Raw genomic sequence first — 17,673 nt, 5'->3', positions numbered from 1 at the left:
GGGCCCGCGATCGACGTCGATTCAATACTCATTCCCAACTCCGATCCGAAACAACATTGTTCGACACGGAATCTGTCTTAAATGGGGACTATGTTCTCCAGATTAGATCCTGGCCCTTGTGCCTATGGGTACGGGTATGGTGAGAGTATGGAGGGGTCGCTGGACCCTTTAGAATTCCAGCTAGAAGATCCTGAAATGGGCTGGGCTCAGGAATTGGGCTAAGCCAGTGATCTTGACACCTCCCCTGATGCTGGCATGCTTTTTCCACCTACCGTGGCTACAGAGGAGGAAGCCTCATATTCAATGATGGTAAGAAGAATGCCTGAGGTCCTGGGCCTTGAGTTGCCTTCGTTGGCTGTAGGGACTAACCTCCTGACTGAGGTGCTTCAGCTAGGGGCTTCCACGTCTGAACCCCTGTTGCTCTGTAATGATGCCCTCACTGATGTCCTGCTGGGGACATGGTTTAAACCCAACACAGGTGCTCCTGTCTAGAGGACAATCACCCGCCACCATAGGCCTGTACCTAACGACTGTAAATTCCTTACCCAGCATCCCAGGCCTGAGAGTTTGGTCATCCAGACTTCCTCCTCTTCTGGGGCATTCCTATCCGCACCCCTGGATAGAGGATCAAAATGACTGGACCAACTTGGAAAAAGTTATTCTCTTCCTCTGGTCTGGGGTTGTGTTCCGTTAACACTGCATGCTTTTTGGGCTGCCATTCACATACTTTATGGGATACGGTTGCACAGGTACTGCCACAGGTCCTGGAGGAGGCCTGGGCCGTTCTCTCCCAAGCTGTTGCTGACGGGAGGGATGCAGCCAAGTTCACGATTAGCTGTGGACTGGATGGAACTGACTCACCAGGCAGATCGGTTGTGTCGACGATGGCCTTGAGGCGTCATGCTTGGTTGAGGAAATCTGGCTTTTCAGGGGATGTCCAGCAATCGCTTATAGACATGCCCTTCGATGGCACCCACCTCTTCGGAGACAAAGTGTACTCAGCGCTTGAGCGCTTTAAGGAGTCCTGAGCTACGGCTCAGTCCCTTGGCCTCACGGTTGCTCCTCACTCCCCTCAGTCTGCATTTCACCCATTTCGGGGCTTCGAAAGGGGCACCCAGCCGCGTCCATTTCCCTTCAGCCACCATGCTGCACATGCTGATCAATCTCTGCAGGGCCGCGGATGTTGGATCTAACGTACCAGTGGATCAGGGAGCCAGTGGTTGGCCCAGTCCCCCACCCTACACAGTAGCCTCCATATCTTCCTAGTCCGTTGCTCCATCACGGACCAGTTGGAGGCAGCATTCTCCATCCCCTACCCCACTGAGGACAGGTGGGTTTTGCAAATCGTCTGAAGCGGGTACTCCCACTTCTTCTAGACTATCCCTCCGGCCAGGCCATCATTTTACGATTGGATGATGGAGAATCATTTGGCACTTCTCAGCGAAGAAGTTACGGCTCTCTTGAACAAGGGAGCCATAGATAGGATCCCTGTGCCAGAAGTAGGTCGTGGTTGTTACTACCGCTACTTTCTGGTGCCCAAGAAGGACAAAGACCTCCCCCCTATCCTAGATCTCTGGTCCCTCAATCTTTTCCTCAGAAACGAGAAGTTCAAAATGCTCACTGTGGCTCAGGTCCTGTCTACCCTGGAGACAGGATGGTAGTGTTGGACTTGCAGGACGCCTACTTTCTCATTCCCATCCTGCCTGCTCACAGACGTTACTTGCAGTTTGTGATAGGTCAATGATGACGGTGGTCGCAGCTCATCTGTGTAAACAAGGGGTTTCAGTCTTCCCCCTACCTCGACGACTGGCTGTTGAAGGCGTACTCTCCCCAGGCTGTCATCTCCCACTTCCAGACTACAGGGAACCTCCTGCATTTGCTGGGGTTCACTATAAACATGCTGAAGTCACACCTGACTTCCTCTAAGTCTCTCCCTTTCATCAGAGCTGTTCTGGACACAGTGCAGTTTTGGGCCTATCCTCCAGAGTGGGGAGTCCAGGATATTCAGGCTATGATGTCGATGTTTCAGCCTCTGTCCTGGGTTTTGGTGAGAATGACACTGAGGCTGCTGGACCTCATGGCCTTCTGCATCCTGCTGGACACACATGCCAGATGGCATATGCAGGCTCTGCAGTGGGACCTGAAGTTCCATTGAGCGCGGCATCAGGGGAATATCTCCAGCATGGTACAGATCTCAGAGAGAACTGTGCAAGATCTGCAGTGGTAACTTTCGAACCACGATTGGGTCAAAGGCAGACCCCCTCACCCTTCCCCAACCAGATCTGACAGTAGTGACAGATACGTCATTCCTGGGATGGGGCGGCCACATGGGGGAGGCAGAAATCAGAGTTGTCTGTTCTCTGGCAGAGTCCAGGCTCCAGATCAGTCATCTGGAGCTCAGGGCGGTCAGGCTTGCATTGAAAGCATTCCTTCCCCCTCTCAAAGGGAAAGTGGTACAGGTGTTTACGGACAACACCATGGCCATATGGTACTACAGCAAGCATGGCAGAGTGGGGTCATGGACCTTTTGTCAGGAGGCTCTACACCTCTGGTTATTGCTGGAGCCTCAGGGCATATCCCTGATGGTTCAACATCTGGCGGTCTCTCTGAACGTCAGAGCAGACAAGCACAGCCATCAATGCATGGTCAATCACGAATGGCGTCTCCATCCGGAGGTAGCACAAGGTCTCTTTCAGCAATGGGGAGAGCCTTGGTTCGATCTGTTCACCTCCGCAGAGAATGCACAATGTCAGCTCTTTTGTGTGCTGGAGTATCCAAGGCAGCACTCGCTCAGTGACCCTTTCATCTCAAGTAGAACTCAGGCCTTTTGTACACCTTTCCATCAATACCACTTCTGCCCAGAGTTCTCAGGAAGATCAAGAATGAGTTGACCCAAGTAATCCTTGTGGCTCCGGACTGGACACAAAGAGTATGACATCCCCACCTTCTAAGCAAGGCTATCGATCCTCCACTCAGACTGCCTCTTTGGGAAGATCTTCTGTCGCAGCTGCAGGGGATGGTTCTCAACCCGAACTTGTCCAGTCTCCGCCTTCCTGCATGGAGATTGAGCAGCAGAAGTTGACAGCTTTCGACCTTCTGCTCAAAGTCTGTAATGTTATCTTGGCAGCCAGGCATCCCTCTGCCACAACGGTATGCGCCTGTCATTGGAACAAATTTGTGGCATGTGTACCAACAAGTCTGTTGATCCACTTTCTGCACTTATGTCTGACGTTCTTTTGTTTGTACTCTCTCTTGCCCAGCAGGGCTCTGCTTTGGGCACCCTTAAAGGTCATCTGTTTTCCATCTCTGCTTTCCTCAGACTACCATATCAACCTTCCTTGTTTAAATGTCCCTTTGTTAGGCGATGCCTCAAGGGTCTTACCCACGTGTTTCCGCCTACCCGGTTCATAATGCCCCAGTGGGATTTGAACTTCGTACTCATTTACCTCATGTGTGCTCCCTTTGAGCTCCTTCATAATTGTCCTCTTCTGATTCTCACTTCAAAGACAGACTTTCTTGTAGTTATCACCTCTGCTCGTAGAGTGAGTGAGCTGCAAGGCCTTTCTTCGAAGCCACTCATGTAGGCCAATCCATCACCTTGTTACTTTTTACGCACCCCACATCCTTCTCGTGAAGAGGAGGGACTCCACCGCCTGGATCCAAAAAGAGAGTTGGTGTTCTATCACAATTGTTCCAAAAACTTCCAAGAGGATGATCAACTTTGTTGGTTATGTGGGTGTGGAGAAAGGTCGGGCAGTGTAAAAAGGACTATCTCTAGATGGGTTGTTCTCTGCATCAAAATGTGCCACACTTTGGCTAAAAAGCAACTTCGGAGGGTTTGCATGCTCACTCTACCAGAGCAACTGCTGCAACCACTGCATTAGGACGCAGAGCTCCAGTCTTGGACATCTGCCAGGCAGCAACGTGGGTGTCCCTGCACATGTTCACTAAACACTACTGCCTGGACAGTCAGGTCTGCTGGGATGCCTACTTTGGCTGTTCCGTCCTGCAGGACTTCTTAGTATAATCTTGGTTTGCAGACTCACCTCCGGGGATGTTATTTCTTCGATATCTATTCTACGGTAAGGAATCTGCAACTAGAAGTCTCTATCAGATGAACAAGTTACTTACCTTTGGTAAGGAATTATCTGGTAGAGACATATTCTAGTTGCAGATTCCTTACCGACCCACCCATCTACCCTGCTCTGCTAACTGATTTTCTAGGGACAGGGACTCCCTTTCAGGGCCCTATTTGTGGTGCATCAGTCTCAGTGTTCTTCATGGCTATGCGCTTCTGGTGTAGAAAGTCATGAAAAGAAACAGACCTCAGCGCACTCGGGAGGTGCCTATACATGACCGCCATGTGATCACAGCAACCACAACACCAATAACAGACACGGAGTTGACCAATGCCACCTGGTGGTGCACAAGGGTACTGTTCGAAAAAAAAAGTCTCCGGATCCAGTCTGACGCCTGTGGGAAATTCTAAGGGAAGGAATCTGCAACTAGAGTCTCTACCAGACATTTTGTTACAGAAGGTAAGTAACTTGTTCATCAGTACTACGTCAATGTACGTAGATACAATTAGTAATTGTGCGGCAGGTATTTGATCATTAATGAGGCAGACCTGTTGAATTTCAGCATAAAAGCATATTTTTATTTGTTTGTGTGTTTTCACTCAGTGACAGAAAGTAACAGTCAAAATGTTTTACCTCTTGTGGTGCGCAGGCCAGGGACTTTTCCAGGGCTTGAAACCAATAGTAATCCAGTAATGGTTTGTTGAGGTTCCATGGCATAAGTTTAGGCTAAAGAAATAACTGTAGCACAAGCACATACACACTCTTCTCTCTTATGCACTGTTGCTTTTGGTGAGTTTGCAGATAGCAAAACACCGACACAACATAGGACTCACACTCGCCTTTTCCAGTCCGCATCTACTATTTCATAGGGAAAAGCTATCTTGTGATTGGTTTTTCTCACCCAACAGAGGTCAAACAGACTGCATAAAAGACAGGAGTGTTTACATCGTTGTACTACACTAATTCGCTAATGTTGATCTTAGGTCTAAAGTAGGCGTTACATCTGTCCCCTGCCAACCTGAGCTCTCTGGACTGAATGAGCGTCTTACATTTGGCAAGGCCTGCTTGACACCAAGCGACTGGTGAACAGCAATGTTTATTAAATTGCAAACAAGTGTGTATTACGGATTCGAGGCGAAAGGTCTATAATTTCCCCATTTGCAATATTGAGAACTTTTATCTAGTGCCATAAAGTATACAGGTAAGCAAGTGATATACAAATAAAATAAAGGAATCCCAAAAAAACGGTAAATATTATCATCTTCTTCCTCATGTAATGCTACCGGTAACATGACTGTTACTGGTTGTGGGAACGCTATTACTGAGTCGTGGTATTACCACAAAAATTGACCTTCTCTAAAAGAGACTAAGTGAACCAAGGAGGGACACCAAAACCTTCGGGATTTCACTTCCTATGGCCACAGTTTAAAGTTCTGGTGTGTCCCACTAAGTATTTCATGCTTTTGAAGTAAGTAAATTGAGGATCATTGAGATGGGTATTAACACAGGGAGAGGATGTAGAAACCGCCTCAGGAGCTGGGGATCCAGGTTCGAGCCTCGGCATTAGCGCAGAGTCCTGTGATTCTGGGCAAATCACCTAATGTCCCCGTGCCTAGAACTGTGCCTGGATAACCTCACAGGTGATAAGCCGCGCTATATAAATTTTGAGATTTCAACACATGCAGGTGATTGTGTATTTCAGATATTTACAAAAATGTTTAATATCACAATTTAATCACTTCAAAGATTTGGAGGGCGTGGTCCCATTTGGTAAGGGGTATTGGTAGCCTTCACTTCACCAAGGTAGGGAACAACCATAGAATGGCTCTAGGTCTTTGGCCCTGGTTAGTAATTTTGGTTTCTGCTGGGGACCTGTAGGGGTGGCGTTTTTACAGTTACGATACCTTTCCATGCAGATCCTCCACTGCCAGGAAATGTGGGAAGCAGAACTAGAATATTCCTAAAAGGCAGCATGTTAAATGAAAGATACATATAATTAATTTAGAATTGAGTTGCTGCATGTGGACACTCTTGCTGTAATTTTGCTATGCTTCTATATAAAGACTTGAAATCATGGAGCATTTGACTACTTCTGCTGTCAAAATCCAGAAACCCCTCCAACAACTCGTTTACTGAATGTATCATTGGCTTTTGATTGTGCTGATGACAGATGGCGTGATTTATTAACTTTGTAAATACTTTTTGAGTGTGCTTCAAAGCAAAACATGTACTCTTTAAATTACAATCTGAGCTGAATTCCTAGTATGGCCTAGAGCTCTGCTTGCACTAACAAGAATAATTATTTGCAGCTGCAGTCGTATCTTGCACGTCTAGATGGCTCAAAGTCATCCTTATATTGCCTTACACTGGTCCTAAGGCCGTTGTATTTTAGTTCCGAATGCGTATCTGTGTTGTGTCTCTGTCGTCCTTGGGGATTATCCTGATCTCAGGATTACTTCATGGTACTTTTAGGAAATGGTGCCGGGGGGATATCTCCAGAACATGACTAGTTTATTCAAGTTCAGTCATCGTTTCTAGGTTTCTTCAGAGAAGAGAAGGTTGTGCTTTGGTCCAGACTCCAGAGGCTAGCAGCACACCTTCTCTCGTCTGACAGCAGAATAGAAATATGCCAGGAACACGGACCTACTCATTCAAAATACAGGCAACCCCTCTTAAAATCAGTTTTTAAACCTGTTGAATTAAAACTGATCAAAACAATGCAACGCCTGTTGTTGGGGGAGGGGCGATAAATAAGAGGAAACAGGCCACACACAGTGTTGTCTTTTACTGAAACTATGCTGTGTTCATTTTCTCGCGCAGTTCCTTCTCCGCGTCCAGAGGGAACGTTCCATGAAAACAGCGCGTCCAGCCGAGGAGCAGCACTGCCGGCAGACAGCGCCACGGTGACCTCGCACTCCAAAAGGCAAACCACCTTTGAACCCTGGTGAGTCGATGGCTCTCTGGTTAGCTCGGGCACCGGTCTACAGTGAGCAACGCCGCTTTATATGGCCACGCATTAGTGCACTACTGGTATGTGTCGTGTGTGTGCTGAAGGAAGGTGGGACCGTGTGCTCTTCACAAAGGGTGGGGTCTTCTTTCCGAATGTGCAGTTATATTCAAGGGGTACGTTGAAGGATTTTTATTCAGGGCTTTGTGTTGAATTGCACATCCTAAGTGCGGTTAGCCACGTGCCTAATGCTCGATATTGTAGCAAGTGAAAAGGTGCAAAAGCACACAACTGGCATTAGTAGTTGGAAATAAAATGTGATGTATTGATAAAAAAAGAATTAAAAATATTTTCTTAAATGCCATAACGAGATTGTCAGGTATTATTAATGTCTGTCCAGAAATATGCACTGCATTGTTGGAGGCCAGTCCCATGAATTACTCACAGGAGGTCCTTTCTTTGTTGCAACTGGAGAGTTTAGGCGGCGTCTTTTATCGACTGTGCGACGGCGGTTGCTTGTCCTGTTGGACTTATTCCTTTTTTTGTCTTTCAAATCTTTGCCATAAAATAAGGAGATAAGACTAAAAACCCAAAGAAATAAAACTTCTGATAAAGACACCTTCTCATCTCATCATGTTTTCCTGTTCTCCAATAAAGGACTGTATTTTATGTTGCTCTTGTATGACTTATTAGTGGCTCTAATGCAAGCCACGAATATGGTATGTTTATTTGTAAAGCGTACTATCACCCACTAGGGTATTCTGGTGCTGAGCAGGTGTGTGTGCCTTGCCCTGCCCTTTGGCACGACCTGGTCTTTGTAAAGTGCTCAGGTGAAAGCACTTAGTAAACAAGTAAAACACATAAAAAATATTGTATGCAATTTATACACTGGACATTTCAGTCATGGAATACCGAGGCCTGAACTACCACCTGTTCTGACTCATCTTTTCTGATCACAGTGTTGGCTAAGTGGTGTTGTGTTATTCTGCCTGTTGGATGGAGTGGGACCGAAGAGTAGTGGTGAGGTGACACTTATGTGCAGTAGATAGAGTTGGTGTTGTAAGCACACATCTGTGATAGAATAGTGGTGAATGAGAAGACTTGAGCATTTTCCTCACGTGTTGGCTAGGGAGTAGGATGATTGTAAGAAATGCTGAGCATGCTTTTCACATTCCAGCAGCATAGCTAGTAGGCTTTTTTTTTTATAGAAGCGTGTCTCTTGGCTGTCCCGAGCCAATGGCTTAATTTGCAAAGGTATTTTCCAATTGCAAATCCTGCAATTCTCAAAAAGACAAGTTTGCAACCACAAAATATATTTCTACTATTTAAAAAAATCCTTTCTGAGTTCAAAAGGCTTTTTTCACCCTTGTCCGAATGGTAAACAAAAAGAAGCGTGAAAGGGCATTCACCCTCCTTGTCTGTGACTTGGAGAGGAATGTTTCAATGGTTTGGGACCTCAGTTACCGATGTAAAACATTGATCAGATTGCCAAACTTCAAAGGTGGTGTTATCTGATTTGCTGAGTCACAGAGGGGAAGATGTTCCCATGGAACAGTTTCTCCCTGAGGAATCGTGACCAGATTCCTCAAGATCCAAAGGGCCACTGCCTGCACTCCACGATGTCTTGCCCAACAAGCAACCAGTTTATAAAAGCAGTCCCTGTCCCTTAAATAAACATGGACTGCTTAAAAAAAATATATTTCAGTTTGGGCAGGCAAATGCAGGAACTGAGATCTGCTATCCCCTGCAGTCCCCTACCTCTACATTTGCAGTCAGTCACAGAGTGTCCTAAATGCGACTTGCCCAATTAATATACCTTAAAGAGGTCTTATGAATGACCATTTTGCATTATGACTTATGAATACATATGTTGCATTGTAAATTGCATTACTGTTCGCAAACCACTTGGTGTGTAAATTGCATATCCCTGGTTTACAAATGGGAATCGAACTTTAGGCCCCAAATATTTGCTATTGATGGATTTTGGCAATAAAAACACCTGCAAAGTAACTACTCAGCCCTGATTGATCTTTCGTAAAGAGCTAGACATTAGCTGAATGAGCAAAGAGCTGTAAGAACTGCACCTTGTAGGCTCAGCAGATTGGGTAAAGTGGACTTTATTCTAATCTAAAATGGTGTTTGATGTGTTTTTGTTTTACTAATTGGTGGACCTCAGAAACTTAGAAGAGTGACCATGTTCCTATAAAAATATATGTATATGCAATTTCCTTTAATCCAGATGCTTAGTACTTTGGCCTTAATGGGTGGATAGTCTGAAACATTGGTCCATTCATACACCTGTTAGCCCCTGTCTCTGCAAATAGCTGACATTTTTAGATTGAAACTACCATTGCCTGTTTTGTGCCCCTCTAAGTCTCAAAACGTGGGCAGAAGTATAGCAGAAGTCCTGAGTCTCAGAATTCTGTGGCGCCTGCTCATTCCTCTACAAATTACTACGATAGAAAAATAATAGCTGGAAGCCCATCCATTCACTGAGTACTCAAAAATGCTATTGTGTAAATACTCCATGCTGTTTTGTTAGATAGAGCACCATATTGTTTCCCTGACCACCACAGTGATTCCAATATTCTGTTACAACACTAGGTTGTAGACCATCAGTCCTCGCCCTCTCTTTGTACTCGGGTAAGAAAAAAATGCCATACTAATCTTGATGTAGAACAACTTTGATGTGTTGCTCTGTGGTTGTAAGAAAAGCTTAGTAGCTTCTTGTACAACGAGCTGTCATGTAAAACATCTGTTATTGCTTTAGGTTGTTGGCTATTTAATTAAAGTATTTCAGCTTATGAGGAATGTATCTGTTGTGGAGATTTTTGAGTTTGTTAACATTGATGGCTTCACGTAGACTTCAATCCTGAAATAAAATATGGACCAGTGAATTATGTAATTCTTTGACCTATAATGATGGGTTCTCACCTTGAAACAGACAGCACACTACAAGTTAAATTGCCCTCTTAACTAGACTGACCCATGTACTGCTGTATGCAAAAACCTATAACTCAGACTAAACTGTGTCAGTTCTTTGCATCATGATGTAAGGAACAGCGTTGCCTTTAGCTTTTATTCATTAACTTTTTAAAAAGTGTTCCCGTGTCCTGCCACTGAATAGAACTCGTTTTAAGTGCTTAGCTTCATGAAAAGTACAGATCAGGGTTAGAACGTTCCTTGCTGGTTATGGATTGCCACTGTCAGCAGAATTAGTATTCTTTCTGACTTTGTTTCTTCTGAATTTTAGGAAGGGCGCTGAAAATGTCACCACCCACTCTGAACAGCAGAAAGAGAAGGAAAAGCAGGGTTTTTTCAGAGCGATAAAAAAGAAAAAGAAGAAGACTCAACCTGTAAGTCCCAAATTTATAAAAAAAATGTCATTTCATATAAGACTGTCCATATTGGAGTTAATGAAAGTATGCACCTGTATTTCACTTTAGTATGCTTTTTGTAAGGTTTATTGTCCCATTTCATTTTCTACAGCTATTAAACATTTAGTATATAATGTTACCCCGAAAACGTCAGGCTTTTAACCAGGAAAAATAATTTCCTTACCATTAAATATAGCAGAATTAATTTCCAATGGAATATCATTGATCTTTCTAGTTGTCCCATGTCGAGGACGTTAGGGATCTCTGTGGTTGCAGTCAAAGGCTTCCTAGCAATGACAGTTCATGAATTTAATAGTTATTTCCTAATGCTCAGAACATTACAGAGTGAACGCCCTTTCCGGAGTGCTTTTGTCTTAGTTGATTGCAAGCTTTGCATTTGTAAGGGGGGGATCCGTATGTATGGGAGCGGCATTTAACAGCTGTAAATGCCTGACAGCATGTGGGTAGTAAGGCCATTGCCTTCTGTCCCCTAGCTTCACCAAATACAGGTAGACAGGCTACCTAACAAGCAAACAGTCCCTGTTTGCTGCGTTCCCCTACTTCACATCCTCAGTCAACATAAACTGCAGATAAACCCAAATTAGGGCTAGCATTCTAAGCATGCTAATTGACTGAGCAAATCTCAGCATTCCATACAAAGTAGTGATTAATTGTTACTGCTTGTGGCCAATAGCAGCTCTTGGTTATCTGTTTCAGCAGTTATGGGCCTGAGCAACAGATGAGGGCCCATACTTGTGATGGGGTGGGAATTAACACTTGCTGTTGCTCCACTGATGAGGGCAATAATGCTATTAGTGCTCATTGCCACCTCACAAAATAGGAATGTTGAACTTACCAGAAGCTGTGAAAAGAGGAGTGAATACAAAAACGCAGAGATAATGGAAACAGCTTTTTCATTTGACTCTGCTGCTATGGTTGACACCATTGATACTTTTGTTCACGTTAGCCTTCTTTGCTACTGTAGAGTGGTTCCACCCTTTTCTTTGCTGAAGGAGAAGGCTTTCCTGATTAAGCACATAATGTTAGAAAAGTAAACAGTGTTCTTTGGACTTACTTTCCCTCCCAGAGAAGCTAAGGGTGTAGCCGATACACTGCAGTAGTGAAGTGAGAGTGCCTTTTCATTTAGCTACTGCACAGAAGAGGAAAGCTGGAGCAGTACAGCTCAGTGAAAAATCTGGTTTCTGTTAGTTCTTTGTTCTCAGCATAGCCACTCTAAATAGGTTGGGTGGGCTAAGATGTTTTGACCATTTCCCTTATGTCCGTCAGGTATCAGCAAAAGCTTTCCCCTCGCAGAGGCAGTGTAGGCTCCAACTTTGAAAACATTGCACCACTGTGACTCAAAAAAAGTGGGTCAACCTCAAGATCATCTTCCATCCATCATGTTTTTGACGGATTTCCCTGTCCTCCAAACTTTAAATCAGACCCTTACTCCTGACTTCAAGTGTAGTGTAGTGATAACTACAAGATAAGTCACTCAAATTCACAGAACAAATGTTTGTTAATTAGGCCCAAACACTGTAGAATTCAGTAGAGTTATTTTACGGAGAGATCTAATTTCTTCCCTATTGACTTGACCAAGTACCTCGTTATTAGAAGAGGTACCTGGGATGAAGTTCTAGTCCAAAGAGTTATGTATGTGTTTTTATTTTGCATATACCTGACCCCTGCACTGATATCCATATACATCCATAAAGAGTTTGTTGCTGTGCCTTTGTATTAGCATGTGTGTTCATTAGCTGTGTCATCTCATTTTTATGACTTGTATGTTTAAATGGGTTTGTATATGTACACATGGACAAGTCACAATCTCGCAAGAGTCCCATTACACTGTAAGCAGGGAGGTGACACGTGAAGCGAGAAACAACTATTTGTGACACTGGAGATACAAACAACCAAGGACCCCATTCCACACAGTATTTACTGTGACTAGAATCAGGATCAGATTCTGATTCGGTGACTAAATGTGGCTCATTCTTGGAAATTCAGAAGTAAATAACAGATAATCTAGAAGTATGTGACCAATCCTCACAGAAGACCCTTTGAGAATGTGCCTTGTTGACTTTACCAGGGCCTATGTAATACCTGGGTCCGAACGCTGTCAGCCTAACATTAAAGGGGCACATCAGCGATGACGTTCACACCATAAAATATATAGGGCTTGCTAGAAGATTACTTGAGAAACACTTTCTAAGATGTAGGAAAGGTCTTGAGTCCCACCATCTGTTTCTCCCCTACCTTAAACCTGAGATCAAAACGTCTCACTGACCAGCACATCGCCTTAACATGAGTAGAAAAAAAACATTTGTTCCCAAGCTGTCCCAAGCTCTTCACTAAAGTGAATACGTGATATGAAAAGTTTGTAAAAAAAAAATCAAAATAAAGTGTGTGAGAGAACATGCTTTCACCCTCATTGTGAGAGGTCCGAAGATGCGTGCAGAGGTCTAAGTCAGTTTGAAAGGTCTGCAGAGTAACCCAGTACTGGACTAGCCAGAGTACTTTTAATGGTAAATATACTCACCCAGTGCGGTAAAGAAGGAAGGACTCAGTTTTGTAAACTACTAGTATTAAAGTGTATATTGAGTATATTTATATCTTATATTGCAGACGGACTCCATCGACGGGGAGAATCCAAGCATCAAGAAATCTCTCTTTCCTCTTTTCATTTCAAAGAACCATTTAAAACATAGTTCATCTTTGAAAAAGCTTCCCGTAGTCTCTGTTCCTGTGGTATTATTTTTCTTTTTGAGTATCCTCACCTTCACACGTTGCAATTGGCTGGCCTAAGTTGCATGAATGTTGCTTTTGGTTTGAGCATATTTTCCTTTTCTACTAGGTTACTCTTGGGCTTGTTACATAAACTCATTTGAAGTGGTAATCTGCTTCCCCATGTTTTAAACATGGAAACGAAGTGCAGGCTACAGTCTGTCCCAAAGGAGAATTGCAGGCACACCTAGGCCGTTGAACCATGCAATAACAGCTGCTTTCAAGTGAAGAAACACTCACGTTTTCATCTTTGACTAAACTAGAACACGTAGATGTTTAGTCGGTGAATACAAAACACAAAAATACTATCCATTACATAAGTAACGTAGCGAGATATGTGTGTTATAGGTCATTAATTGTGTGTCCACATTTCAACATTGAATGTTGTCTCAGAGTTTGTTTTTCTAAAATGTCGAACCACTTTCACCAGTTCACCTTTCTTAAAAGAGCATGAAGGGACGTTTAGGAGAAATATTTCAACATAGCACAAGTGTAGACATCTACTTGCTAGAGTGAACGAAAATAGTTAAAATGGAGTGGGGGGTTGTTTGCCCCATAGCCCCTCACTGTCATTACAGGATCTATTTATGTATCACAATAAAATGCCGTGTCTGCTTTTGCCAACAGCAACCAACACCAGGGGGTGCCTTGTGTTAGAGCTACTTTCAGATGTTTCCCCGAGCACTGTATCTTGCTTAAACGGGGTGTTGGTGCTGCTGGAAAATCAAAGAAGGGCTCCATAAAACGTTTGTGACATGGACCCACCAAAAGCTTCAGACAATCCTAGAGACGCCTTTGTGTATTGAAATGGGTTCCAAAATCGATTGATTAGACATATGAACTGATCAGAGTATGGCTTTGACTCTGTCAGGGTGACTGATAAAATACTCATTCGCCCTGCATAAGTAACTTCTCTGCGAATTTACAGATGTTTGCTGCCCCAGCCGACATCTGTAACATAGGCAAGAATCATAGTAATGGCAGTTCCTGTCAATGCATTGAAAGTGTACTGGCTTGCTCCATCAACATTTTATTTAAAAAAATAAAATCCCAAAGCTGAATTTCCTTTTTTTAAATAAATTTTAAAAAATGATCCACTCGCCATGGGAGATTTTTCCCATGGCGTTGGGGCCATTAAAAGGTTTTTACTTTCACTTACCACCACATTTTGGATGGTGGTGTGTGAAAGTAAAACTGGCCATTTGTCCGCCCACTCTAAATAGGGCAGGTGGGTAAGTGGCCAAACCTTCTACGGCTGGCACTTCTTCAGGCCATTGGGGGAGAATGTCAGCGGCAGAGATGGAGTAAATTCCATGGCTAACATATTTAAGTTCCTGCTGACTCTGAGATGTTCAGACCTTCAGCTTCACGAAGAGGGTACTCCGTTGTGATGGACTACAGTCTCCGCCAAACTGTAAATGATATAAAGACACTTCAATCAAATTCCTTTTACTTCAGTCTTTATTCTTTCATCTCTACTGCCTCAGCAACAGTTCTCCACACAGCTGCTCTTCTAGCTCCTCAACGTTCTACTGTCAACTCCAGCCCAATAACTGTCAGACCCTACCATTCTAAGGGGGAAGGGGAGGTGGAACATACTACTTCTATCGGTGTAAATATTAAACTCCTATTAGGATAAACTTATTTATATAGAACAATATATATATATATATATTTAATTAAAACTGCGAAAGGGGAGGTGGAACATACTACTTCTATCGGTGTAAATATTAAACTCCTATTAGGATAAACTTATTTATATAGAACAATATATATATATATATTTAATTAAAACTGCGATACAACAGTAAATCAGGCCCATAAACTTTTAGTAGTACAGAAATGCATATGCCATTATTGGTCATCACAGTATTTCTATAGCAAAGTCAAATATGAGCAAGGAAACATGCGTTATGTCTTCTTAAGAAATTATCAGATGAATTATTGTAAAGTGCACTTCAATCCTTTCTACGATTTGTGCATACATTACAACATGCACACAAAACTATTAAAATGCATAACATGTTACACAATCCTTGTAGTCATTGGTGTAAAATGTCCATTTATCACCCCGAGTTAGATCATGTGAGTTAAGACGTTATGGGGGTCATTCTGACCTCGGCGGGCGGCGGGAGCCGCCCGCCTGGAGGGAACCGCCAGAAGACCGTACCGCGGTCAAAAGACCGCAGCGGTCATTCTGGGTTTCCCACTGGGCTGGCGGGCGACCGCCAAAAGGCCGCCCGCCAGCCCAGTGGGAAACAGCCCTCCATGAGGAGGCCGGCTCCGAATGGAGCCGGCGGAGTGGAGGGTGTGCGACGGGTGCAGTGGCACCCGTCGCGTATTTCAGTGTCTGCAATGCAGACACTGAAATACAAAAGTGGGGCCCTCTTACGGGGGCCCCTGCAGTGCCCATGCCATTGGCATGGGCACTGCAGGGGCCCCCAGGGGCCCCACGACACCCCTCACCGCCGTCCTGTTCCTGGCGGGCGGAACCGCCAGGAACAGGATGGCGGTGAGGGGGTCAGAATCCCCCATGGCGGCGCAGCAAGCTGCGCGGCCATGGGGAATTCCCAGGGCAGCGGACAACCGGCGGGAGACCGCCGGTTTTCCTCTTCTGACCGCGGCCGAACCGCCGCGGTCAGAATGCCCAAGGGAGCACCGCCAGCCTGTTGGCGGTGCTCCCGCGGTCCCCTGCCGTCGGAATGACCCCCTATGTCTCTTAGGTGAGCCTTCGACTTTTGGAATATCAGTCAATCCATTCACTTGGTATTGCTCTTTGTATGACCTCCTCATATATCTAGTTATGTTTCCTCCTTCAGAATTTCAGGCCTGCTCAAATGGTTACAGAGGCACGTTTAAGTCTTGTATTTTGTTGACTAGTCAAATATATTTGTCCAGAGTGGTCCACATCGCTTTAAAATTCAAAGTAGACTGTAGTTTCTTTGACTTTTCATGCGTGCTTTCTCTGGTAAGTGGCAGGCGATGCTGCTCCTCTCATGGGTAAAAGTCAGACATAGCATTGAGACCGACATGGAGTATGCTGCCACACCCGCCTCCAGAAGTCAGAGGCAGAATTCCCCACCTCAGAGAGGTGAAGGAACGCACCCATGAAAGACCAATGAGCTGAACCATCTGAGGAGTCGGGCAGCAGACGAGACCCAACGGAGGAAGGAGTTGATACACCAGTTGCTTCAAAAACTTAATCAGATTTGGCTCCCAATTCAGAGGTTCCAATTTTAACTATCAAGACTTTAGACGGTAATTCTTTCTGCAGAATGGAAAAGGCTTCCATTCTAATAGGCATAGAACACAAAGATCTGCTGCCACTGCTTTAAAAGCCAAAGAAACAACAATCTACTTTGAATTTTAAATTAAAGTAGTCCAAATGTAGGCCTTTTTTTACAACTCTTGGCCAGATGTAGGAAAATGCAATTTTTCATTTCTTAAATAGCGACTTCATGGAAATCGATTTAAGAAATGCAAATCGATATCAGGAAATCGTTATTAAGAAATCCCATTGCGTTTGAGTCAATGGGCCGGTTTGGCATTTCCTTAATAGTGATTTCTTATAAAGAAATAGCTATTTAGGAAATGCAAAACCAGGGATAGCAATGGGAAAAAAGGCCCCCTTGGTGCACCCCCAAAATAGGGGTGCCCCTGTAGAGCTCACATATGCTTGAGGGGCATGTGTGCTCTATTGCAATTAACAAAAAAAAACAAAAAAAAACACCTTGGGGTGCTTTTTTTTAAATTGCACCTGATTACCACTGACTTCAAGTCGGTGGTAATTGCATCTCCAAAATGCCCAAATCGCATTTTGGAAATGCATGGTACATCAGAATAGGAAATGCACGTAGGAAATCCCTATTTGCATTTCCTATTCTGGGAATCACAAATAGCGATTTCTACACGGTAGAAATCGCAATTTGCGATTCCTTAAAGGGCTTTGTACATTAGAAAAGCACAGTTTGCATTTCTTAATGGCCTGAAATAATGAATAGGAAAGTTAAGAAACGCAAAAAGGCTTTATACCTCTGGCCCTATATTCCACCAGTCGGCAAAATACAGGACTGATAAACACACTCTTGTAAACGTCCTGAAGAGTCCTGTATTTCTATGGGTGAAACACGTTTCACACAAAGAGCAATACCAACTGAATGGATTGATTGATACCCCGAAAGTGGAAGGCTCACATAAGAGACATGAAGCCTTACCTCACACGAATTACCTTGGGGTGATAAATGGACTCTTCATTTATGAGTAGACTCAATTAAACCAATGATTACAAGGACGGTGCCCCACTTTATGCTTTTTATTAGTTTGTATGTTGAAATGTATGATTCGTAGAATGAATTGAAATGCACTTTACAATAAATTACCCAATGTTTTCCTAAAAAGAGGTAACACTTTTTTTTAAAATTATTATATTTGTCTGTGCTTTGGAAATAATGGTACCGTGCTAAAAAAAAAAATATATACCAAGGTC

The 17,673-nt window shown here is 43.9% G+C and overlaps 1 protein-coding gene across 9 annotated transcripts in view; it reads left to right on the top strand.

Moving 5' to 3' along the window:
- The window catches only part of CDKL5 (cyclin dependent kinase like 5), a 1,213,679-nt gene that overhangs the window by 1,177,449 nt on the left and 18,557 nt on the right, over nucleotides 1–17,673 (top strand). For 5 of the 9 annotated variants that reach the window (XM_069204511.1, XM_069204509.1, XM_069204510.1 and 2 more), the window contains exons 16-18: nucleotides 6,900–7,023; nucleotides 10,280–10,382; nucleotides 13,029–13,151. In XM_069204511.1, the coding sequence (XP_069060612.1) occupies nucleotides 6,900–7,023; nucleotides 10,280–10,382; nucleotides 13,029–13,151 (350 nt within the window). The remainder of the gene's footprint in view (nucleotides 1–6,899; nucleotides 7,024–10,279; nucleotides 10,383–13,028; nucleotides 13,152–17,673) is intronic. The other 4 variants (XM_069204517.1, XM_069204514.1, XM_069204518.1 and 1 more) reach the window with 1 other exon arrangement.

The sequence above is a fragment of the Pleurodeles waltl genome, chromosome 8, assembly GCF_031143425.1.
Source record: "Pleurodeles waltl isolate 20211129_DDA chromosome 8, aPleWal1.hap1.20221129, whole genome shotgun sequence".
Classification (NCBI taxonomy): Eukaryota; Metazoa; Chordata; class Amphibia; order Caudata; family Salamandridae; genus Pleurodeles; species Pleurodeles waltl.
Note: the sequence above shows the minus strand (reverse complement) of the source record. Positions and strands in the feature narration are given on the sequence as shown.